This window comes from Streptopelia decaocto, assembly GCF_964273445.1.
Source record: "Streptopelia decaocto genome assembly, chromosome: 10".
Classification (NCBI taxonomy): Eukaryota; Metazoa; Chordata; class Aves; order Columbiformes; family Columbidae; genus Streptopelia; species Streptopelia decaocto.
In genome coordinates, this window is record NC_138665.1 from 15,918,858 (window position 1) to 15,943,640 (window position 24,783).

The 24,783-nt window shown below is 46.5% G+C and overlaps 1 protein-coding gene across 4 annotated transcripts in view; it reads right to left on the reverse strand.

The window, feature by feature from the left end:
- MCF2 (MCF.2 cell line derived transforming sequence) overlaps positions 1-24,392 on the reverse strand; it is a 57,987-nt gene extending 33,595 nt beyond the window's left edge. Inside the window, exons 1-4 of one of the 4 annotated variants that reach the window (XM_082062067.1) lie at positions 24,239-24,392; positions 11,759-11,827; positions 11,105-11,219; positions 6,413-6,461 (exon numbers count right to left, since the gene is read on the reverse strand). In XM_082062067.1, coding sequence (XP_081918193.1) covers positions 6,413-6,461; positions 11,105-11,219; positions 11,759-11,827; positions 24,239-24,353 — 348 coding nt within the window. In that variant the 5' untranslated portion in view covers positions 24,354-24,392. Of the gene's footprint in view, positions 1-6,412; positions 6,504-11,104; positions 11,220-11,758; positions 11,828-20,166; positions 20,232-24,238 lie in introns of those variants that run through there. The other 3 variants (XM_082062066.1, XM_082062068.1, XM_082062069.1) reach the window with 3 other exon arrangements.
- Positions 24,393-24,783: the final 391 nt, after the last annotated feature.

Sequence of the window (24,783 nt, forward strand, 5' to 3'; positions counted from 1 at the left end):
TAAGACACATGATTTTCTCTGACATGCTGTCAGGCCAGGTTACATTTCTCCATATATTCCTCCTTATTTTATCCTCCTCCATTATCCTCCCAGAAAGATGATAGTAGTATGTACAGCAAGCATGAGAGTAATGTATGTGTTTAGGTATTTTGCACTGCAGGACATTTAATCTGTGCCTCCAAAACAAAAACCACTCCCATAAACATGCATTAGTGTTGTTCAAAAACAGGCACGATTTAGAGTTGAGATCAGACATCCGTGAACTGCATTGTAACTTATTCGCTATGTTTTCTTGTGTAGGAAAGGTCAGGTTGTGGCTTCTATTGCCCACAACTTAGAAACGGACAGTGAGTTTTAGGATCAAATAACCCACATAAATATATGGATCTGCTGTTATTTTAAGTAGGAGCAGAAAAAAAAAAAAAACAAAAGAATATGAATGAAGTGCCAAATTCATATCCTTTGGAAGTCAACAAGAGTGGTGCAAGTGACAAAGATTTGGTGTTAGAAACAAGAGTAAGCCTCTAAACAACGGAGATGTTTGTGCTGGCTCCAGGCCCTTGTCACTGCGCCTCTGTTACACAGCAGTGGCTACAACTGCAGAGACCCAAGGAACCAGCTTCCAACCCCATCAAACCTCCAGACAGGGCAAAGGTCTAAACCTGGCTGTGGAGTCACCAGACCTTCACAGCTCTGAGATGGGTCTTGCCCAAGAAGGTGTGGGTGAGAGGCTGCAGGAGCTCCAGGTTCACCTCATTGCTTCAATGCCTGTTTAATTAGCTCTACAAGGAAAATCAGCTCTAATCAGCTCTCCTGCAAGACAACCGCAGACAGGCCCTCCAGCAGCCCAGCTACCAGGCACAGAGAAGTCCATCTCAGAGATCCTGCTCAGCTCAGGATTTTTAACTTCAGCTTCACCATATTACTAGAAAGAAAATTATTCTCTTCCTGTTGGATATCTCTGAGGAGTTGGAGTGGTTCCTCACTTTGAGGTTGAGAAGAATCTCTGCCTGGGATGCAGAAAACCTTCACTGAAGAAAGCACTACTAGAACTGGCACAGGCTTGTAGACATTTTGAATGAACTGAAAATTTACAGCACTAATATTTCACTGGAAAGTCTCTGGCAAGCCCAACACTCATCCTCCAGCGCATCCCAGAGATGCTGGCTGCCTCTCCCACCTCACCGTGCTGGTTCTTTGTTGGACCCAGTAAACGCTGCTATTGCTATTTCCAGGCCTGTTGGCTGACCTGGATAGTTCTTGACATTCCTCATGCTCCAGCATGTCCCACAGCACTAGGACATCCCAGGAAGAGACCTGTCAGTTCACATTTACAGCAGTGTCGTGCCTGTCCCTGCAGAGCTGTGAGTCCACCACGTGTCATTCCCTCACACTCACCCTTATGTCCATGTTTGCCCTATTTCACAGCCTGTTCTTTTCCCAGTGGCCATTTCCCTGCAGGCAGAACAACAGTAGCATTCTCCAACAAGGTTTCAAAGATACCACCAAGGAGCCACCACAAGCTGCAAACCTCAAAGAACAGGATGGTTTTGCTCCAAGACAAACCCTGCACCCCTGGTGTTAGTGGCTCAAACTGACTTGAACCAAAGCCTCATGAGACCAAAGGTCTTCAGTGCTTTAAAGGAGCTCAAAGAATGCAATTTTACATCTTTCTGCATGGTTTTGAGTCCATTGGAGGCAAATCCAATGGTGAAGTCCCACGGAGTTTGTGGAAAGTCCCCGTTACCAGCTCAGAAACACAACAGTGTGTTCAGGTCTCTGAACTTTAGGCTCCTACCTTGACCCCCTCCTGAAAAACGCATCAGCAATATCTTTGAGAAGAAAACCAGCCAGAGATTCATCCTCCCTTCATCTTATTTAATTCTCCCACTCCATCCCCTGTCACCTTTAACCCTGTTTGGCACTTCAAGCAGAGCTGAGTCTGCTTTGCCCTTTTCTACTCCTTGAAGTCCTTGTTGACATGCACCCTCCGTGCACAGAGCAGACTCCTTGAAGGAAGGGCCTGGATCTCCAAACCGTATCACCCAATGGGGAGCTGTAGACTTCGAATGTCTTCTCCTATGACACCTTGGGCAGGAAGCCCACAACTCCAGAAAGATGGAGCAGGAATCAGGAGGCAAGCAGAGCTTCCTGCCAAAACTACACTGCGATAGCGATAAGGTGTGAAATGCCTCTCGAAGCGCAGAGGTGCCTCTGGACACCTTTGGTTTCATGAACGCAGGATGCCAACATGTTCTACATAATATGCAAGAAGAGACCATAAGCTGGCACTCAAATCCTTCTGCCACATCCACCACAGGGGCAAATTCTTCTTTGACACAACTTTATGTCCCATACACACACAACTGCGTGCTCCTCAATATGTTTCACCCCAGAGGTAGCTGGGTTTCCAGGACAGATGATTTTATTTCCACTCACTTTAGAAACTGTTTGGGGATTTTACAGCTGATCTTACATATATAAGATCAAGGTCAGCTCTTAATGAGCAGCTGAAAAAACAAGAAATACAGCTTTGCAAATGATACATAATATACTTCAATCATGGGGGGAAAAAAAGCCAAAAAATAAGCTTGCAGAGAGGCACCAATCAAACCATGTCCTGTGCCCTCTTACAGACTTAAGGGAAAGGATGAAATGTTAAAAATATATTTATATATACATATATATGTGTGTGAAAAGATCAATAATTCCTCAAGGATAATATTCATGAAGGGACTATATCTTTTTTTAATCACTGCTACAATTCTAGGTCTTCTGAGGGCTGAAGTGCAGAGAAGTTACCTGCACATCGAATTCTAATGATACTGAAGATACTGTTGGAAAAAACCCTTTCCCATAATATATTCAAGAAAGCAAAGAAAAAAGGGTCCTTAATCTTGCCTTATGTTTTATCTTATTATTTATAACACTACAAAGAACCTTGTGCGTGTGACAAACTTGGGTATATGTAATAAAAAACCTGAAAGAACCCTCTAAAGCCTTTGCCCTCTGCTATTCCTCTGCAGCATATCAGGAAAGGCAGAAAATTATCAGCACAATTCCACTAAATCGCTGGCAACATTTCACTACTATTAACTGTCTCACTGACCAAAGACCATGCTCAGAACATTCATCCCTTTCTGAGGACACAAACACACATACCTTAAGGCCCCAGTTCAGCAACTTGTTTAAATGCACACTCAACTGTAACCACGTAGACAGCCCTGATATAATCAATATAGATGAACTGGGCTAATAAAGCACAAGAAAGGGCTTGCATTGAAAGCATCACAGTTATTACCTGCTTAGAGAATATCTCTTCCTGACACATTTATTTAATTTCTCCTAATTTTAGGAATTAAATTTCCAGAGAAGATTCTTCCCTGCAGTTCACTGGGACATTCATGAGGTTGGAAATCAATAAGAATAAAGAGAAAGTAGTTGGACTCGATGATCCTGAGGGTCTCTTCCATCCAAAATTCTTCTATTTGCCAGTAAGTTTATTTCTCAGCAATGGAGATTGAGACTAGTGGTCCTTGTACATGTGCTGAGGTGAATTACTTTCTGCTGCCCCTTAAAGGAAGAGCCATACAACAAAATGCCAGGTACTGCTAATTTGAGCTGTAACTTCCCCCAGAGCCAAAATGAAACTCCAAAGCACTCTGCTACCTTTATTTTAGCTGCCTGCATAATTAACCCCCAAAGATGCTGTTAGCACGAATTCTACCTAGGGCTCCGTCTCTGCCGTATGATTTTTCTTAGGGTAAGAGCAATAAATAAAGCCTTTCCCACGACATTTCGGCGATGCGCTGGAACAAGCGCTGCAGGACAGCGCTGCCCAAGGCCGACAAGAACACCCCGGCTACTCCCGCACGGAAGATGCTCCTAAAAAATCCGCCCCGCCGCTGCTCAATTAATATCGCTCCGGTCAATATTCCCGCTCCTTCCAAGCCCTCCCCGGTACAAAAAGGCCTCTCGCCGCCGCGGTGTGTCGTGTCCCCCCCCGCCCCGCCGTTCTCCGCGCTGCAGCACGCCGGGCCCGGACCTTACCGCAGTCCCGCCGGCCCGGCGCCCGCCCCGCCGCGGACCCGCCTCGGCCATCGCCCGCCGTGCCCGGGGATGGGGATGGCGAACCGGCACTGTCCCTGCTCCCGGGGCAGGAGGCAGGAGGCAGCGGGGCAGGCAGGAGGCAGAGCAGGCAGCCCTGCCTGCACCCGGCTCCCGGCTGGCAGCCCCGCTCTCCTTCCCAGCGCCGGCTTGGTTTTTAAGGTGGAATGCCAAAAATCAGCCTGCAGAGGCGGCCAGCTCGTTCCTTCGAGGATTGGGCTCTGGGTTTAGGGCTTTTACTCTTCCCTTTCTCCCCCACTGCGATTATTTCAAAAAGTTGTTTAGGATTTTCGGGGGGAATTAAGGAAAGATGCTCCTGCCAAAACCAGAGGTGTGACCCTGGCTGTAGGGCCTCGCTTCCCAAAGCAAGTAGTGACAGCGTGAGCCTGATTTGCCCGTGCAATTAAGGGACCTACACAAAGAGTTAAATAAAAATGTGTACAGTCTCATACAACATTTTTCTGGATCAGATGAATAACTGCAGAGCTGCAACTGCATATACATATGCTGAAAAAATAGGACACACTGAGTATTTTAAATTCAGCTTATTTGCACTTCTTTATTCCAAAATTATATAAAGATCAGAAAGAAGATTTTTTAATTGCAACGTGGGTTATGGTTTATGATTGGAAAGAAAACATTATTTAATCTTTTGCGTTAGATGCACAAAGGCAAGTCCAGTCAAACACCTCCTGGACACGAAGTCCGTCCTTTAGGGCCAGACCCTGTTTTTAAGGCAAGATTCCCAAGTCTTAAGATGTAGCGGACACATGTTTCCTGCTTCTCATTCCTCTTTGCACAGAGCACCTCCACATTACATACACGGACATCCCTGATACTACAGGCAAAGTCACCTGGCTACCTGGACATACAGCACATACAGGTAGAGAATAGGGTGTATGCTCAAAGGTCACACAACAACTAAACCTTCTTATTAAACACAAAATGAATGGCACTTCTGTAGAAGTTACAAATCAGGACAGGATTTTTCCACATTTGAGACTTCCAAACTATGCAAAGCAACATCATCTTCCTTAAAGGATGCTCTTAGAACTAGCATCTGCTCAGACACTGGCAGCAGAACTAAAAGTTGATGATCACTTTAAAGAACTACTTTTTAAATGCTGCTGCTTCTCTAATGGTTACCATACTTGGAAATTCAGTTTATAAAATTTAGGAAAATCGGAACCCAAAATATTGACAGTAGTATCTCATGCACATTGCAAAAAGGTAACCCTCTTCCTTCTACTGGAAGCCTATCAGCAAAATGCCATCAAAGCCTACACACTTGTAATGCCAAGTTCAACTGGACCAGAACTAAATACTAAGATAGCAAGAGACTTAACTTTATCAGAACTAATCAGAATCAGGCAAGACCTTTCTTTCTCAGTACATACTGTTACTTCATTCTCTATCAGATGGATCAATGCTTTTAACTTCAATGATTATAAGCAGAAACAAAGGCAATAATAATAGGCCCAGAATATTTATACCAACTTACCCACATGGCATGGTCTAGTTGGGAAAGCATTTACCAATTAGCTTCTACTTATCCATGCACCAATAAGTATGACTTCTCTACACCTGCATGAATTACTGTAATACTATGCTCTGATTTCATATGACACAAGCATTGCTGAGTTGCAAAAAGCTTACTTTTAAGATATGTTCATAATCTAATGATGAGTAGCACATAAACATGTATAATAGATATTTAAAATACATTAATGCATACATACACACTTAAATTAGATTTTTCCACCCATGTCCACATACAAATGCTTGTGAATCCTTTTTAAACAACCTAACACTTTCAATCACTGACAATTAGGTAAAACATAAGTCTCACTAATAAGCAGTGTCTAGAAGGAACACAGAAGCAGCCAAATTCTCTACCCATCAAAAGCACAGAACATAGCACAAAACACATTTGGACCACTATGAAGTACAAAACCAAGCAAATTAATCCATTAATAGCCAAACAGCTCATTTATGCACCCAAATGGGGCATAGTGAAATAATTACAGGTCTGTAAAACAAAATACTACCTAGAGCAGGGGTGTCAAACTCATTTTCACTGGGGACTGTAGGAGTAGTTACATTTATACAGTCCTAAAATTCCGTTCAGCCCTTTGAAGGCAACCGTGAGGCTGATATGCCCCTGGTGAAAACGAGTTTGACACCCCTGAGCTAGAGAGAAAGTACAAGCATCATTGCTCCTGGTTCCCAGTGTTTTCTGAAAGTGATACATCATGGGCACAATGACTTACCACATTAAAAGAAATCAACATGAAACAGGACTTACTGCTATTTTTTGGAGAGTCATTTTCACTGATGTCCATGTGTCCAATCTTCTGTCCAAGATTAGGATAAATTTGGTGTCAGACTCATGTTGACTATGAGATAAGAAAATACCAACAACCAGATAACATTTTGAGGGAATGTGACTCTCTTCCCCCAAAAACCCCAAACACAAGAACACAGAATGCAAACCACATTTTGAATTTTCCACAGTTTCCAAAATTCCATTTGAAAATATTTCCCTGAGTGGACTACAAGAAGAAATTTGGGAAGCCCACCTTACAGTTAGCCCAGGGTTAAGCATCACCCTTGAAATGGGCATTGTGTGGGAGGTGGAGACAACAAACTGCACTTGAAACTTGCATTGGGCTTGAGAAGGACCTTGTAGAGGTTGGAGGCAGCTGGGCTCCTGCTGAGCAGCTCTGGGATAACCAAAAACCTCCACCAGCCACTGCCCCGGGGATGCACACCCCTGTCCTCACCCCCGAGCTCTTCCCTTGGAGAAAGCTTGCTACCTGCTTGCCTGGGTTACGGCATCCAAGCAATGACTCCTGGCTTGGTTGCCACAAGGCAGCAGAGGTGACACCAAGGCAGGGCCAGGTGACACCAGCCTGGCTGAGGGAAGGGGGAGCTGGTGCTGGAACAGGCTGTGGGAGCTTCCCCAACACCTCCTGAGCCCCTTTAGAGAGGCAGCGATTGCTCAGAGGCAATTTCCAACACGCTCTCTGCTTCACTTCACAAGCACAGGCTTCCTGACATCCCTTTTGACACCCAAATCCTTTAAGTTGCTTTGAAATCCCCAGGCTTACCAAGCCGGTGAGCCGCACTGGGGATGCCCAGTCTGGCAGGTGACCTAACATGCAGGTGAGGTCCTGTCTGTAATTCAAATATCACCTTCGCAGCTTAGCTGGGCACAGCTCAACCAGGCTCAACCCGTGACAAAACACACTGCAGGGCAGTCTGAATTACAAACTGGAGTCACGTTTGCACACAGGTAAGGGTACACCAGCTGTAACCAAGTCCTCTGGTGTGAGAGTATTTACAGGATACTCAGGTAATATTTACAATATTTATTTCGCGGATGCTGAAACAGGATAGTCATGTCTCACGCCACCCTATCTGGGTGTCTCAGTGATGTGGAGAGGCTCCCAGTACCCGTGCTGGCTCCCGAGAGCTGGGTCCGGTATCTGCACTGGGCACAGCCCCATGCAAGCAGCCTGCCACAACCACGTCTTCGGTAATTCTTGTGTTTGGCAAGCGAAAACACACAGTGGATTACTCAGAAGTATCACATGGCAGACAATACTTGGCAACTTCTCTACTGAAAAAAAAGACACTTGAAGCCAGTGCAGGAGCTTTCATTCAATGCAAATCTTGCTGCTCTGGTCTGGGATAGGCACGCCTTTGACAAATATATTCAAAAGGAATTAGCAGTTGTGCTGAGAAAAACAAAACCACCACCCTTTGGTTCCTAATAACAATTGACTGAAGACATGTAGAGATGCACAGCTCCAATGCTGTCCTACAAATACATCTTGTGGATCTCTAACGTCATAACCACACTGCAAAGGTTTCAAGCAAATTTATACATCGCCATTGAGGCACACCAGAAAAGAGCAGAGAAAATGAATGCTGGATTTAACACATGGGTCATACACATAATTTCTGCATGTAATAAAGTCTGAGGTTATACATGGTGATCTGGATCAGGCATGACTTTTCAGCCAAACCCTCTTAGCTAAAATAGTTTTGGCAATGTGAGCCAATTCTGCACGTTTCTGCGAGCTCTGTTCACCCCCACCACAAGTTAAATAACCTGGGCAGGTGGGAGCGGGGCAAAAGGATCAGTTTGTTTGAGGCAAAAATAAAACCCTTTGGTTTTTCAACACACCCTAAAATTTTGAAAGGTAAGTCTCTGTCCAATGAGAAACAACTCCCCATAATATTTCCCAACAGGCTGCAATTGAAAAAAAAAATATATATAGTGTTTACACAGCACTGCTGTCATATCAAAAAACCTGAAGAAATACACTAGAATTCAAGTAATTTAGAAAAGGCAGCCAGACTGTAGAGTATTGTCAGTTAATAAAAATACACCAAAGTATGCCATTTACTCAGGCCAAGGTTATATTCAGAGAGTAGCCTCTCAGCAACGTAATTTAGTTTTATCAGTTTCCTTACAGACAGAAAGAAGAAATTTCCCTGCTGTCCAAAAGCCTTGAAACTTGCCATGGGAAATTAATTTATTCTGGGGCTAGCAGAGCAAGACTGTGACTATTTGCAACCCAGGCTTTGCAGGTTTATCAGATTTCCAGTCCTGCGATGTACCTTTTAGACTGACAATAAAAATAAATCAATACTTTCTCACTAAGGCTGCAGCCAGCAGCGGAAAGATGGAGATAGGTAAGCAGAGCGAGGATGATTCTCTCTGGGTGCTTCTTGTCACTTTTTTGTTCTTACCTTTAATTTTGTATGTGTTGCAGGATGCACCAGACTAAAAATAAAGACTTGGGATGTTTTGCAGGACTTGAAATCGGAAACCTGAGTCTGCAGTTGTGAGATTTATCACAGGCCTAAGAGACTCCTTGCGGCTGGTGGGATCAGAGCAGGACCTGCTGCCTAATATTTAAATTCAGACCTATTCATAGCCAACCACACCCCTCGCTGCTTCAGTACTCTGTGTCATCAGTCATGGCTCTAAATCACTTTGTACCTCACTTCCCGATGTAAGGGAAACATGCAGAGCTTGCCTAAATACCAAAAAGCTGGATAATCAAACAAGATCATTCTTAGGGTCTCATTTCTGCCAACATCGGGATCTGTCGCACTTTCCTGTGCCTCTCCTTCAAGCTCATCATCGCACGGTGCAGATCAACCAAGCCATCCTGAAGGCAGGCAGGCACACACTTTGAGTTGGATGTTTGGAGTGTGGACGATGGGACCTGTTACTTATTTTTCTGTACAGCTCTTCCATACAAGGACTTCCTGCAGTTGCCTCTTGTCTGCAGCACAGTTCCCAGGAAGCCTAAAGTAAAATCAACTTGCCCACAAAACTCATCTTCCTCCTGGCTCTATCCATGTGCTCACCTTGCAGAGCAAAGAGTAGCTTATGGCATCCATCTCCTTTATCTAACAATTATTTCCAGGAGAAAAAGGCCTCATGAAATTCAGTTTCTCAACACACTACAAACATGACATCCCATGAGGTTTCCTTGCGCTAGTATCAGTGGGACGTTATGCAGCCCTTTCTACTGATTGCCTAGGAAAGGCATTGTGTGTGTGGTTTTGATAGGCCTGTACCCATCCATAGGTATCTTGTAGGGCGGTGTCAGTGCACCCACAGCTAACTCTGACACACAAGTCAAACATTTACCTGTTTTAGGGACTTCCTGGCCCAAAGTCTGAGCTCTGATCCCATGGTGTGATGATGCTGATGGGTGCGTACCCAGGGGTACCCAAGCACACTCACCTACACGATGCTTTTCCTTGCTCCCCGACACCACAGCCTTTTCAACTCCAGAGTGTTAAAAAGCACATGTTTTTAAGACTGTCAGGTATCGAGGCAGGCTGTTACAGTGGGGGAAGGAGCAGAGAAACATGATTAAAGTGGTTTTTCTAATAACATGCTGAATGTGCTTGAATCATCAGCAAGCTCACAGCTCCCATTAGTTTCTTAATTGAGTTTGACCTATTAGAGGGCCAGCAAGACAGCTCATCATGCTAATGCCAGGTTGTTTACAGTCATCCAAAATAAGAAGCCCTAGAGAAACGGGGCAGAGCTGGGAAGTGCAGAGGCACAGACAGGGGCCACCTAAACAGCATGAAGGAGAAACCCCTTTGCCCAGCACACACCATGACACTCTCCTGTCCATGCCGGGACAATCCTGCCTGGGCCAGGAGCCCACAAAACTTCAGAGTCCATCCACAAAGAGGACAGAGGAACCAAAGGCTTTTTGTTTTTCCTGCAGAGGTGGCTAAACATGGTACTTCTTTCTCAGCAGCTGCTGATGGAAAGCTCCCATCTAGCTGCTGTCAACCTGCACTCCGTGCAGGAAGATATTTGCCAAAACAGATATTATTCAAGGAAATTAAGCATTCCAGGTAACTGAGTCACTAGGCTCAGCAGCAAGAAATAGGAGGGCCATTAATCTAAGTATACAGCCCCGCATGTGGCATAGGCAGACTGTCAGCTGCTTAACCCCGAGACACAGGCGGTAATGGGAGCTGTGGCATGCTGCTGTGCCATTGCCTCTAATGGGGACCCCAAACAGCTTGTTCCTGTAATTAATCTCTTCCTCCAGTTACATTTCTCTTTCTCCATGGTAATGACTCTCTGTTTGTACATGTCAAAATACTATTCTGCAGCGGCATGGCATATTTAAGCAGTGACACATGTCAAAGCTTAAAGAAAGCTTGCTGTTAATTAGAAACTTAATAAACTAAATTTATGATACACACAGGCTGACAAGTCATTGGGATGATGTCCACTTTTTACTCTGCAGTTACTGGCACATTAAATACCACACCTGAACACTGTAAGGGCTTGCATCATTTGTCCTTTCCATCTTACTTGCTCTGAGAGCTGAAGATGCCTCTCACCCTCATGCGTCGCATCACCCTGAAGATCCCCTGCCTGGCCCAGGCAGGACCAACACCTCTGCCCATCACAGGCAAGAGCTAAAAGGGAGCCACATACCTTGGGACTGACGTTAGGTATGTTAAGACGTTAGATACGATCTCCTCGGGCACCTCGTTGAAGCGAGCGTTGTCAGGGAGGGTGATAATCCAAGCCTTGTCCTTCCCTCGGCCACCTAGAATGAAGACACAGATGCTTCCCTGGGTGGGCTTTCCAGGAGGGCCAGCAGCAAAGCCCAGGTCCACCATTCAGGTCAGAAAACACACTGCCATCGCTACAGAGGGGTTTTTACATCACCAGAGTCAAATCCTGCCACTAATTTCAAGCACAACACACACAGGTGGTAGAAACAAATGTATTAGGTACCATGTATTTCCTTTATTTACTGAGTGTGCTTTACATGAGATAGCAAAAGAAGGCAGAAATATAAGGACAAATCAGCGTGCTGGTCTGACACCTATAGAAATACATTTCAAAACAAAACACTTCTTAATGCATTGAGTGTTTGAATGCAAGAATATTTTAGAGTATGGCTTGAGACAGAAACCTAATATGCTCTTTCAAAATGCCTCAATGTTTTACTAACAACATTTCTAGTAGCACTGGAGACTACCTGATGGATAATATCGGGTGTGGAGTATCATTTTGCCAAATAGCACAGAAGTTCGTCTGGAGTATTTAATTACCACGCAGAGAGAAGTTCACCATACTCACCAGAAAGAAATGCAAACTCTTTCATCAAATCATCACTGATGTCTTTTGCACAGATGGGTGTTGCAGTTTCTGGGGAAAAACAAACAAACAAACAGAAAAAGCAGTGGTCAAAAAGGAAGGAAAAATCCAAAGCAAACACATTTATCAATGTATTAACCCAAAGGTGAGACTCGAACCTAAATTATATATGAAATTTTGTAACAAAGGATACATGGTTGCCCTAGAAACTCATGTTTCTAATGACTCTAACCGGGCAAATGCCATAAGTCAGCAGCAAATGTATTCTGTCAAATGTACTAAGGGAGCACTGCTGGGGAACCTGAGTGTTTTCTCCTCAACAGGGTATATCCAGTGTTAATTTTTTATATTTTTGAGTTATTAATTTAATTTTGCAAACTCCCCAAGTGCTCTGTAGTCTTGGCAATATAATGGGCTGAGGTTTCTGCTGGGAACAGCAGTGTCCAAGGCTGCTGTACTAGGAACAAGGTTGGGTTTTTAGGCTATTATAGTCTTTAATTTTGAGCAAATAAGCTTCTGAAATAATGTTTTCATCTAGCATGTGGCCACATGCACTGAAAAGGACATTGGTCTTGTGTTTGGTTGTTAGATTTTTTTAATTAAATAATGGGAGAGGCCTTTTTAATATTAAATATTTAGCACACTGACGGTTTCAGTGGAAGCACATCAGAACAATATACATAGTTTTTACCTTTCCCTGGGAGAAGGAAAAAAAACAGACTCAATAAACACAAGAGGAGCTTATACCTGGCTGACATTTTTCTGGATTATCTATAAATGGAATGATAGCTAAAAATTAAACATCCTTGTTCCTGCAAATAAATGTTTTAAAGCACATCTATACAGATTAAAGTCCTTGTGCTTTCTGATAATCAAATTTTAAACAGTGATTATTTTACAGAGTTGGTCCTAGGGAGTAATCTTTTGGCTGTTTTAAATCACGCAGGCTGCATACTTCAGCACACTCCAGTGTAATCAATATTTATTCTATTGCACTTTTTCCCTAAAGCTTTCTGGTCACTTCTACTTTATCCAAGGATTTTTCAGGCCTTTAATTAACCATATGGAGCTGCAGCACAGCAGCCCAGAGGTGCATGAGGTAGGGGGGACGCTGCCTCCTGCTCTCTGCTCTTCTATGGACACATATTGGTATTTTTCCCTCTTGTAGATAAAAACGTTATTTTTGTTTGTTAAGGATCAAGCCTCAGTCCCACTGGCATCTACAGAAACATTCCTGTTTTTAACAGGCCCCAGAACTGGTCTTGGTAAGAACGTTTGTTTTGCAAAGATATTTCAAGTATTTCTCTCTCATTCAACTGCTTCACCTAACTTGAGGACAAGCAGTGGCAATAGCTTTCTTCTCTATTAGTTGATTTTTTTTCCACAGCTCAACAGTTTCATGCTGATAAAAATCACATTTAATAACTTAATGAGCACCAACACATGAAGCAGATGATATGAAACATGTGGGTCTTTGAAAACACAAGACAAAAGCCCAACTCACCTCACCCACCCCTGCCGACCACTGTCCCCAAAGATACAGCAAAGTTGTGCCCTGTGCTATGATACACGTGCTCAACAGTAAAAGCAAACACAGTTACAGGTTTACAGTAAATGCAGCTTTTGTTTCTGGTTCTGCAGCGATGTTAGAGGGATGTGCTGGTTTATTGATAGCTGGGCTGGGGGAGGGGGGTTAACCTTTGTATGGTAAAGAAAAAAAATCAAGTAGTTTCACAAGACATTTCCTCACCGAGAAGAATCCAACGATCTTCAACTTTAAACTAAGCTGGACGTAACTATGGTTGGGAAAAAAATAGCATTTTTCTACAGATATTTTCAAACTTTGCTTTTCAGAAAATCATCTGAAAAATACATGCTTTAACCTCCAGAGTCCAGTGCTTATTCTCTCACATCTCTCTAAGCTACAATTTCCCAATGATTATCATGGAAACTGCAAAACCACCTGATGTTGTAACCCTACGTGTGCTGGGAGGCTGCAGTAGGACCCACTGTCCCCTGCCCTCTGCAAGCGTGGGTGACCCTGTCCCGCACACCTGACAGCTCAGCAAGCGCCACCAGCTGGACCTTTATTTGGGTTTGAGGTGCAAAGCACCATAGGACAAGGGTTCCCACCACGCTTGGGAGCGACCTGAGGATGGACGCACTTTGGGAGTTGTGGTTTCCAGCAAGGACCTTGTTCCCCAACATTTTATTGCATGGAAGGTTTCATCCTTGACTCTGGCTCATAGGCGGAAACCCAGATTCCTAAGTACCCTTATGACTTTGAGTTTCTCGCTTCTCAAGAGGTGATTTTTGGAAGAGGGCACTCAGCACCTTTGGAAATTCAGGCCCTTCCGAGCAATTCCAAGTTGAGCACCCAAAATAACTCATTTGAGGAAAAACTAGGTGGAAGTCATTTACTTCAGGCAGCGAAGGCTCGAGGAACATTTCCCTTACAAACCATCCCCATCCCCTCCGGGGCAACAAGCGATGGATGAGCAAGACAGTTGCCTTTTGGTGAGGTCAAGGCTCAACAACAGGCTGATTGTAGTCCCATGAGAGCTGCTCCTTGGCCAACTCATTGCTCACTCTGCATTGGCCATCAAACTCAACCTCCTGGGCAAATGTTAGGGAAAATTAAGTCCTGGAAACAAATTTGCAAGCGTGTTGCTGTGCCTGCGGCACATCAGTTGGATGTTACTGTAAATCCTGTACAGAAGGGTGACCTCTGTCCTCAAATACTAACTTCTGGAAAAAGAGCAGTGAAAGGCAGTGGGGCACCAAAGGCATCCACCTCTCAAACAAGGCTTCAGTTGATGTTCACTGGCAAAATGGGGATTTCTTATTTGAAGGACACTCTTGGAACAGTACAGAAAACACCCCAGGGTAGTGCCCAGCACTATGAACAGCACAGTCAGCCTGCATCTCCCTTGGCACAAGGCAGAGGAAGCCAAGGTTTCATGCAAGTCCACTCATTTCTCTTAAAAAGAGGCTTTGTGATCATCAGCTATTATAGAACAGAGCTGGACTGTTACAAAACTGAGCTGAACCCCTTGTGTTACAGCATCTCAGAGCACTTCATGGACTACAACACTATCATCACACAGCTGGTGTGACTTCAGGCTTTAGGGTCTTACCAAAAGCAATCGGCATCTGGATGATAAATTGTCCTAAAAGTGGAGTAACATTTTTTATATAGGCTCTAAACTGGGTATTCATAAAATGCTGCTGCAATTATTACATTCAGAGACTCCTCTATGGAGGAGACCATTGCCACGACACAGTTTCAGAGGATGCCTGAAGCCAAGCAGGGAAAAGACAAAGGGAAATACAGTGCTCTCTATATCTCCAAGAAAAACTCAGCAGGGAATCCTGCTGAATCTCTCCTGTTCCCATCATTTGGTTACACAGTTCAGAACATTTTACTGGGTCCTCTCCATAGGACCATATCTCAAGGCCATTGCACAGACTGGAGATATAAGAATAATGCTTATTTTTAGAGATCTTCCCATTCTAGGTGATTCAAGCACAATAGGACTTTCACGTACAGGGGAGGTCTGCAGTGACATTCAGAGAGGGGACAGCTACAGTCTGAGTCTATATTCCTCACATAAAACTCAAACTCCAAAGCACTTCGCTCTTTGGTAATTGTTGTTTTCTTTCCTTTTCCAAACTTTGCAGGCCCACAGCATCTGCAGACAGCAGCTGTGTAAAGCATCTGCCAAGCTGATGTAATAGCGCCTTACACTTCACAAAACTGACCAAATATTGTTTGCAACTATAAAATCCATTTGGATATGGCTTTGCTGTGAATGAAGAAGAGTGGCTTTTCATGTGAGGGTTTTTGCTATCATCTAGGAAACAAAACTGAAGTAAATCAATTAAAGATTGTAAAGGATCACATTTTGCTTCTCCATGATCTGCTTGTTCTCAGCTGTTTGCCCATTTGGACATCCACACTCAACGAAGCAGCATTTATTTGGTGTCAAGGGAGCCTGCAAATTAGTATGTTTGTAACCTATTTCCATTTCCATTGGTAACCTTCTGGGCTAGCCAGGGTTACCAGCCAGCGTCTGTCTCAGTTTATTCCACCACAGGAAGGTCTATCTGTCCCCTAAAGTTCCTTTGAGGCTACTGACCCCCGTAAGGCAGACCTACACAAACCAGCAGCATCTGCAGGAAGGTGCAATGCTCAGGGAGTTCCAATGAGTGGGGCTTCCCCTGGCTGCCAGGGACAACCCTGTCCACAGCCAGCGTCAGTATGAGCCTCCTCGGACAGCCTATGGAGCACAACTAGGCTGGGCATGAGGATTAAGCCATCCCCATCTCAGCTGCTTTGTGCAGGACTGGGAACAGAAACCCCCTAGAGCCGAGTGCCGCAACCCTGAGCCCCATGCAATGCAAGAGAGTGGCGCTTTCAGCTTCTCCGGCTGAAGTTGCTCCACTTTGCAAAATTAAGTATTAATTGGGGCAAAGAATAGAAACACAGTCCTGTAGCTGAGGAGAAAGACCAATGCACCACCCTGCAATCTGTCCCCCCTAGCTCCCTCCTGTTGCTATACCCCAGTTTCATAGCCATAAAGAAGCACTCAAAAGGAATGACCTTGCAGCCCATTGCTCAGGACACTCACTTGGGATAAGCGGAACAGTTTCACTTGACATTTAATTATCTGCAAAAGTCAAAGAGCTCCTCCAGGAAGAATGACAGAAAACCATCCTGTGGGGGGGGTCACAGCTTGCTGCAGGAAACCCAGGTCTCCATCACCCCGGTGCGTGTCCAAGCCAGTGAGCGGCTGAGCCTCACCCTGCTTTCACTCTGAGCAATTTCAAAAGGCTTTGGATTCAATTCAGTACACAACAAGAAACATCGCCATTCTCCCCATCAGCACACCATGTCCAGAAAGCAAGACCGAGGGAGTTATTAGAGAAAAAAAAAAAAAAAAAAACTATTTTATACTGTCTACAAACTGCCCTGCTCTGAACAACACACTTGCATGAGGTCTACTACACAAAGCCTGTCCAACAGCATGGTGCCAAGTGACCAAGTGCCTGTCCGTGGCTGCGGGGAAGGAGCAGGGCAGGAGCACACGGGCAGCTGCCGGTACTGCCCGGGCACCGCAGCTTCCCAGGGATCCTGTCCCACCTGTGTGGTCTCCAAGTGGTGACTTCCTTGCCAAGCTTATACCTGGAGTAGGATCCTAATTTCCATATCACCAGATCCACCCTCTCACCTTTCCATCCTGCTCCATACCTGTCCGAGAACAGGATACAGCAGCGCGTACACACAGAGCACATGTTTACACAGCGCTCGTGAACCGGAGCCAGGAGGGGCTGGCAGCTGGCCAGGAGGCATGATGCTGATGGAGATACCGTGCTGAGCTGCACGTTCATCAGAGAACACATAGTAGAGAATAGGACATTGTGCTCCTCAACAAGGCCTGCTGTATTCACCAAAAGCTTATTTACAGGACCTGGTCTGAGCAGAGAACTGACAGCCAAGGTCCTGAGGCTGCTTCCTGGCTTTGAGACTGAACTTTTTGGTAGCTGAGAGCAAATCATGTGGGAGACGGCTTCAGTCCCTCATGTGCAAATGAAAACAGGCACAAGTGCCAGTAGGATACCAGGTTAGCGAAGAGACACAAGCACGTCTGATGACAAGAGCAGAAAAGACCCCAGGAGCCTCCATCCATTAGGCCAATATAGGTGTCCACATCTGTACAGGTTGTGCAAGAGCTGGCACCAAAGGGTGGGTGTTAAAAACCCCGTTGCACTGACTGTTGGATGGTGTTGGACTGACTTGGACAGCTGGGTAAGAAAAGGTCTCCATAGCCACGGGGCTGGTTTCTGGATGCACCAAAGAACCGAAAGTCTCAGGATCAGTCGTGAAGTCCGTGAGCCAGGACTCAGTGGGTTCCTCCTGGAGGGTCTGAGGATCATCTTTCCTACAAGTGAGTTTGCAGCAAGCTGGCTCACAGGGATTTGCAGGTCCCACACCAGGGACTTCTAAAAATTCACAGGGCAGAAAAGGAGAGAGACCTGCTAATAAGAGACATTTCTACTCAGTTCCATCAAAGTCATCCACAACTGTAGAACACATCCTTATGCTGCAATCACACCTTTGTAGCTGAGGTAACAACCTGGCCACAGATTTAGATCTGTGGGGACCTTTTCCCCAAGTGATGAATATCCAGCAGTAAAGCATAGCCTGTATCAAGCAAATTTCCTTTTTTCCACACCTCCAGAAGTTCAGCTGTTGAAGACACTTAAGAAACTTGATTGTGCAAAGTACAAATACTGCCGTGGTCCTCTTCTGCATTTGCAAGTGATCTCAGGTATGTTGCAGAAGCTATATATGTAATCCCCATTCATTTCTAAAAGCAACTCTCAGCTGCACAGGACCTCATGTGCATCAAAACCACATTCAGCTGCTCATGTATCCTGCTCTGACACACACATACTCTTGTGGAAATAGTTCCAGTGCAGTTGCCAGGGGTACCTGTTGTAAAGATGAGATCCTGTTGCTGTCCAGGGGAGCCAGGTGGAACATATTCACCTTTAACCACCTCAACATAAGAACAAGAATTTCTGCTGCTGCACTAAAACCTGGCACATTCAACAGTTTGTAGTTCCAGGTGGTGCAGCCATTCCCCGTGCCAAGCAAGTCACACAAAAGCCTCATTAAAATATTTATGGCAGCAAGTTTCAATGCCCTCGATGGCTGTAAGCTCCTTTGTCCCTCCTGGCCGTGGGGACAGCTCACACCCTGCCACAGCCCTGGGCTCTGCCTGCAGGCACCCACTTCCTAACTACAGCCACTTGAAACCAAGTTTTCATTTGGAGGGAAAGCCTAGCAATTAGATTCAGTTTTTAAATGCTTATTTTTCTGGAAGATGAGATGTATTGATCCTGAGGAAGATTATGGGGCTCCTCAGCCAGTTCCGTCAATAGCCTGATGGCAAACCTCCACCTGATGTGCACAAATCTCTCCGTAAATCCTTGACTTTGCAGAGGAACTTGCAAAATCTGCTTCTACAGGGTGGCTGAGCTGCCATCTCATACATCTCCTGAGAAGAACATCAGTACAATACAGGGGACAACGGATGGTAGAGCCACGGGAAGAGCTGCACCCAGGAACACAGTAGGAGCTGTGGACAGACAGGGTGTATTTAGAGGGAGCTGGTGGTTCAGGTGCTGGCAGCACACCCTGGTCCCCAGGCTACAGGTGGCAGTGGGACCATCTTGTGAGCTACCATTCCAAGGGCATGTGAGCATGTCCCAGCAAAAATCATGATTTAAACTTCACTGGGAGCATCTTCTCCTGTCACAGATGAGAAACTGAGACAGTCACATCAGGCAGGAGCACATCAAAAAGACAGAGTCTTCAAAAAGGCCACGGAAAGCCCAGGAGCGTTCGTCCATCACCAGGCATGACAAGCTGGTTGCCACACCAGGTTCAATGACTGCTTGGATTATCCTTTGTCAGACTACGGAGGATATTTTAAGGAAAGGCTCACTCTATTTGCAAGATCTTTCTTTTGCTTCTCCCCAAGCACCCTCTCCGGCACAGTGTGGGAGGCAGGATATGGCACCAGATGGTCCTCTCTTCTGACCCACTGGCTGTTCTTCTCCGCTAAGACCTTCTAAAGCTCAACTGCAGCGGATGCTTCAGTGCAGACACACATCCCCACCACCCAAACCTGGGAGTGTGCTTGGCTAGGAAACCACACAACAACCACCAAAGGGAAAAAGAAAAAGCGAAGCTTCTGAAAAAACTTGAATAACCTTTTCAAAAGGCTTAGATTTATGTACACTGAGGATGACAATAAGAGTAAAAATGCAAAGGAAAATGCTGCAGAATCAAAAAAAAACGTAAGAAGGAGGGAGGAAACGTTAACTCAGTGCAGTCCTGGCTTGTGGACCATCATCCAGGCAGCGTGCCCATCCCACGGAGGAATGTCCTCACGGGACCAGCTGAATCATCCCCTTACAATAGGAGCTGATCAGTATCCCAAGAGGGATCAGATGGCACCGTGTCCAGGCGTGCGCAGAGTGACCCCGGATCAGGCCCCCTGGCCAAGCCTGCGAGTCCCAGGGCAGAAGCCTCCCGCTCCCCTCCAGCGACCACCGGCAGGGAAACACCGGCTGCGAGAGAGCAGGAGCAGCCAGGGCACCAGCACAGCACAGCTGCGCTCTGTCACTGACACACAAAACCAGCAAAACCTCATTCCTGCTGACCACGGGCCATCGCTGCCAGGAGGACAAGATGCAGCCAGCAAAGGATCCCAGACAGGTGCAGCCAGGGAAGGATCCCGCATACACAGCAACATCATCCTCCGATACAATTTTGGGAGCTGGAGTGAGCAGAAGGGTCCCCAGGAGCCAGTGCTGACCATGCTGCAAGCGAGGAGGATGCTCAAGGGAGGCTGAAAGGTCCAGGGTGTCTCTGCGTGCTGGGGACCAAGGAGTCTGGGGGGCGGAATCTCTTCCAATTTAGATTTAACAGCTGGCAAACTGGAAGCTTTGCTTAGAAATGGTGAAAAAAAAAAAAAAGTAAACTAAATGACAGCAAGGCATACATCTTATCTCCTGTTATTGCTGTGGCTAACCTGCTAATGCGAGAGAACAAAATACTGGTTGCTCTGATGTGCTCATATCCAATCAGAAAAACCATCTTCTCGTATCGCCATGAACTAAGCAAAAATTAGGAAAGAGAAAAGCCAGCTCAACTATACATGAATTTACATCTATTGCAAGAAATGTAATAAAAGTTTCTCAACACCCACCCTTGCGCATTCTAACTCAGTGTGGGAGTTGAGAAAATCTAGTTTCTTTAATTTCTTATACTTAGGAGCATCAATGTACTTTTAATCTTCTCCTATTTCAAATTTTAGCTACTCCTGCCTTATAAGTCACTCAGGAAAGAGTTTGCAGGTGTTTTGCACACCAGCACCTGGGCATGTTTGCCAGCTGTGCAGGGGAAGGCACGTTTAGCACCTGTCATCAGTACACACCTTCCCGGCCACCACCATCAGCCTCCAAACCAGAGCCCATTCAGCACAAAAGACTTCCAAAGCCAGATAAAAACATACATACACCACTAACTTTCCCATCATCCTTTAATACCATGCAAACACTGCTTTTTCCAAGCCCAATTCCAGCTTTGTGCACAAAGTAATTCCTAGGAGATGTCACAGCAGTAAATTCTTGGGCCCCATTACCTGCCTAAGAACCTGGAACGAAGTTCACTGAAGTCACTGGAACAACTTTTTTGCTTTCACAGTCCATACAGCCAAGAAACTAAACTGTACAGCCAGGTTGCCATGACGGTATCACCTGGAAACTCTGCCGCAAAGCGAGGGAAACTAAAACCAATTTTTTTCCTGAAGAGAAAATGGAAATGCTCAATTCTGACATTCCCTTGTTGAGCAAACACATAACTCCAAACCCAGCAAACTGCTTTCTTGTGGCAGGAGAAGGTCAGTGGCATGAAAAGTGAGGGCCTGGAAGGATATCACTGGTGTTCGCTGTCTGTCTCACACCACCCAGCCCTCGGACAGACACCCCTGGAGCAGCAGGAGGGTAATCGCACTGTGCAGCAGCTCAGCCAGCGCAGGTTCCCAAGAATAACTCTGCCCCGGGAGCTGCCGGCAGCTGGAGCTCCTGACTCAGCCCCACTGCAAACCCACGTCTGGCATCGCCCGGGAGGTAAAGGGATTCAGAAAACAAGGCAGCCCCACCCAGCCACTTCCACCATAGCTCCTCATGCTCCTGCTCCTCTGCCCCCAATTTTGCAATGGCCTTCAGCTTCACCGCATTAGGGATGCTGGCAGATAGGCTGATTGAGGCTTTGGCAGTAGAGCAAGCTGAGGGGCGTGCAACCTGAGCTGTGCTCGTCACACATGCCGAAACGACCACCGTCACAGTGACATGTGTCAGTGGGCACAAAGTTGCCTGTTTGCAGCAGGAGGCTGAGGGCGCTCACTTGGTTTGTGGCTCTGGGATTTACTTGCAAGGCCTGCCTGGCAAATCTGACTTTAACAAAAGGCTCCTACCACAAACACAACCAGCAGCGACAGCTAAGCCCTGAACTGCCCGTCTCCAGGCACATGGGGGAAGCTCCCTGTCCCCAAGCATCCTCCAGTTCAGCGGCAAAGACGGCGCTTTCGAAGACTCTTTCTTTTGCCCATCCTATTTTACACTTCAGCTGCTTCCCTCCCACACAGCCCTGCTGTCACTTCACTTTTGTCCTGGTAAATGAATGATAAACCACTAAACTGTAGTTGTAGCAAATGTGATGTAGGGAGAGGAAGCACGTCCCACGTACTACTGACTGCTCCCAGACTACTACTCCTCCGTGGTCCACCCAAAGGGGTCTGGACTGATGGCAGCGCAGAATTTTTGGAGGCTGCTGGTCCTGTACTCTCGCAGCTCTCCAAGGGAATCCAAGCCATTTTAGAGATGAAAACAGCTGTAAAAGGCTTGGGATTTATATTGGCTAATATATCACATATACAGGGAAAATATATAGGCTAATATACAGTCTAATAGATCACAGATACAGGGAAAACATCACCTTATACTAGAAATGACCAAAAAGTTTCCAGTACTGATGTGTGAAGCAAAATGGTTAAAACATGGACCCAGATCAGACTGAATGCTCAGAAATCAGGGATAAAGAAAAAAACCTCTGATCTATTTTTAATCTCATGATTTGGGGAACCTTACTCAACTTTGTATCTTTTTCAGTATCTTCTTTTAATAACCTATGTAGATGCCAAATCATGCATCCAGATCCTGCAGCTACAACCACACAAGCGTGCCTTTGTGGAGATATTTTGATTTCATATGACCATTATACAAAGGTCATCTGCCAGGAGCCGGTTAGAAGACAGTGCTCACGCTCACGAGAAACCTGCTGCCCACTTTCACCCAGTTCCTATTACACTGTTCATAGAAAACGTTCACCATCTGCGTCCCCATCCCTGTGTCACCCAACTCCTGTTCAAGCAGTGTGGGTGTTTCATCACAGACACCAGTGCAAGAAGGATCAGACTTATTTTAATCACATCCGTTCAAATAGCATCCTCCACTAACTGACCGTGATCACCTCTGCCTACATTTTCCTACCCTGTTTGCAGAGCAAACAAACAGGGTAGCACAGGCATGGTAGGTAGGACAGCCCACAGCAGAGGAGAAGGTTCTGTGGTGGGCACTATTCCTGAAGAGCACGTACACATGCATCCCTTGAGGGGCAGGTGACACATCAGTGAAGACCTCACCTGTGACTTACCCCCTGATAAACTCCTCCCACACCCTAAACTGGTGCTTTGCAAAGAGGTCAAGGAAACTGGAATTAGACTTAGAAGCTTTTTTGGGGTCAGTGTGTCTTTTTTGTGCCTGGCACAGCTCCAAGCACACTGCCAGCTGTGAACAAATAAGGAATGATCAGTGCCTTTGCCTCCAACAAGGTATGCATCCTCCAGCGAGGACAGAGTCACTGAGGATGCCACTACTTTTCCTGGATTATGAAAGACTTCTCTGCAGAAAAAAAACCCTCTTCTCCCCACAATAAAACAAAATAACATAAAAGTCAGGGCTCCACATAGTTTTATGAGCAGATCATTGTCCATCAAAGAAAACACAGTTGAAGCACAAGAACAGTTTACGGCCTGAGGGTAAGGGATCAGATTGCATTGGCTTCTCGCATTAAGGGTGTGCAGCCACGGAACCACAGCAACATCATTACAACTCTGTGCGGTCCCCTATGCAGCCTGGGATTAAGGGATGTTTGAAGACCAAGAAATAAGGGAGGGAAGAAGGGCTGTCTAATGGGGACAGGTTTTACACACATGTACTGCTCTTCTACTTCAGAAACTGGGAAAGGGCACATCATAGTCATCAGGCTAAGATGCAACTTCCCAGGGAGGACTTCTTTAGTTTTGGCCATGGGCAATCTGAGAAGGGGACTAGCACTGGCACACAACCTGCTCACCGAAAACAACCTCCTTTCGTCAAAATGTGTTTTGAGCAATGAATTCCAAGAATAAAAAGGCCATGTCAGCAACACAATGTAAAATGACTTCTCCTTATAAAACGAGCCAGTTCTACACCGTTCATGCAATCCATCAAAATAAATAACATCCAAAGTCCTCAACAACCCTCCTGCAACGAACCCTCCCAGGGGCTTCCGAGGCAGTTGGACGTATCTGCCCACCTCCCCTTGGCATCCCGACCCCACAGCCACCACTCCAACCCCGGTGCCGGCCACCCGCGCTCCCGGCCGGGCTGGAGGAGCAGAGCCGGCAGCCCGGCTCCTTCCACGGAGGGCGAAGGGAGAGGGAGGTCCAGGGAAAACCCTTCCCCACCCTCGCCCGACCGGCGGGTCCCCCCGCACCCGCTACCCCGGACACCTGTGACACCCACAGCCACCCCTCGGTGTCCGGCAGCCCCCGCGGGACTCACCGGCGGCGGCGGCCTCCAGCAGCGCGGCGGCCCGCAGCAGGCAGTAGTAGCTCTCCATCTCCCCGGCCGAGGTGCCCCCCGGAGGGGGACCGGCCGGGGCCGGGGCCAGGGCCATGCCCCGCGGCAGCGCTCCGCCGCCGGCAGCGCTCCACCGCCCCGCGGCCGCCGAGGCGGGGCCGGGGAAGCGGCCAGCGCCTCCTCCGCCCGCCCCGCACCCGCCCCCGCCCGCCCCGGCGGCCGCCCCGCTGACACCGCCGCCTCCCGCCCCGCTGACACCGCCGCCTCCCGCCCCGCTGACACCGCCGCCTCCCGCCCCGCTGACACCGCCGCCTCCCGCCCCGAGCGCCTCGGCGGTTTTGCCTTCTTTTCCTTTCTCCCCCCTTTTTTCTCTCTTTTTCCCTTCCCTCCCCTCTTCCCCGTTCACAGAATCACACCTCCCGTTTTCCCCTATGTCTCTCGTTTTCTTTTTTTTCCCCTATTTTCCTCTTTTTCTCTTGTTTCCTTTTTTTTTCGTTCTTTTCTCCCTTTGTTTCCTTTTTTTTTTA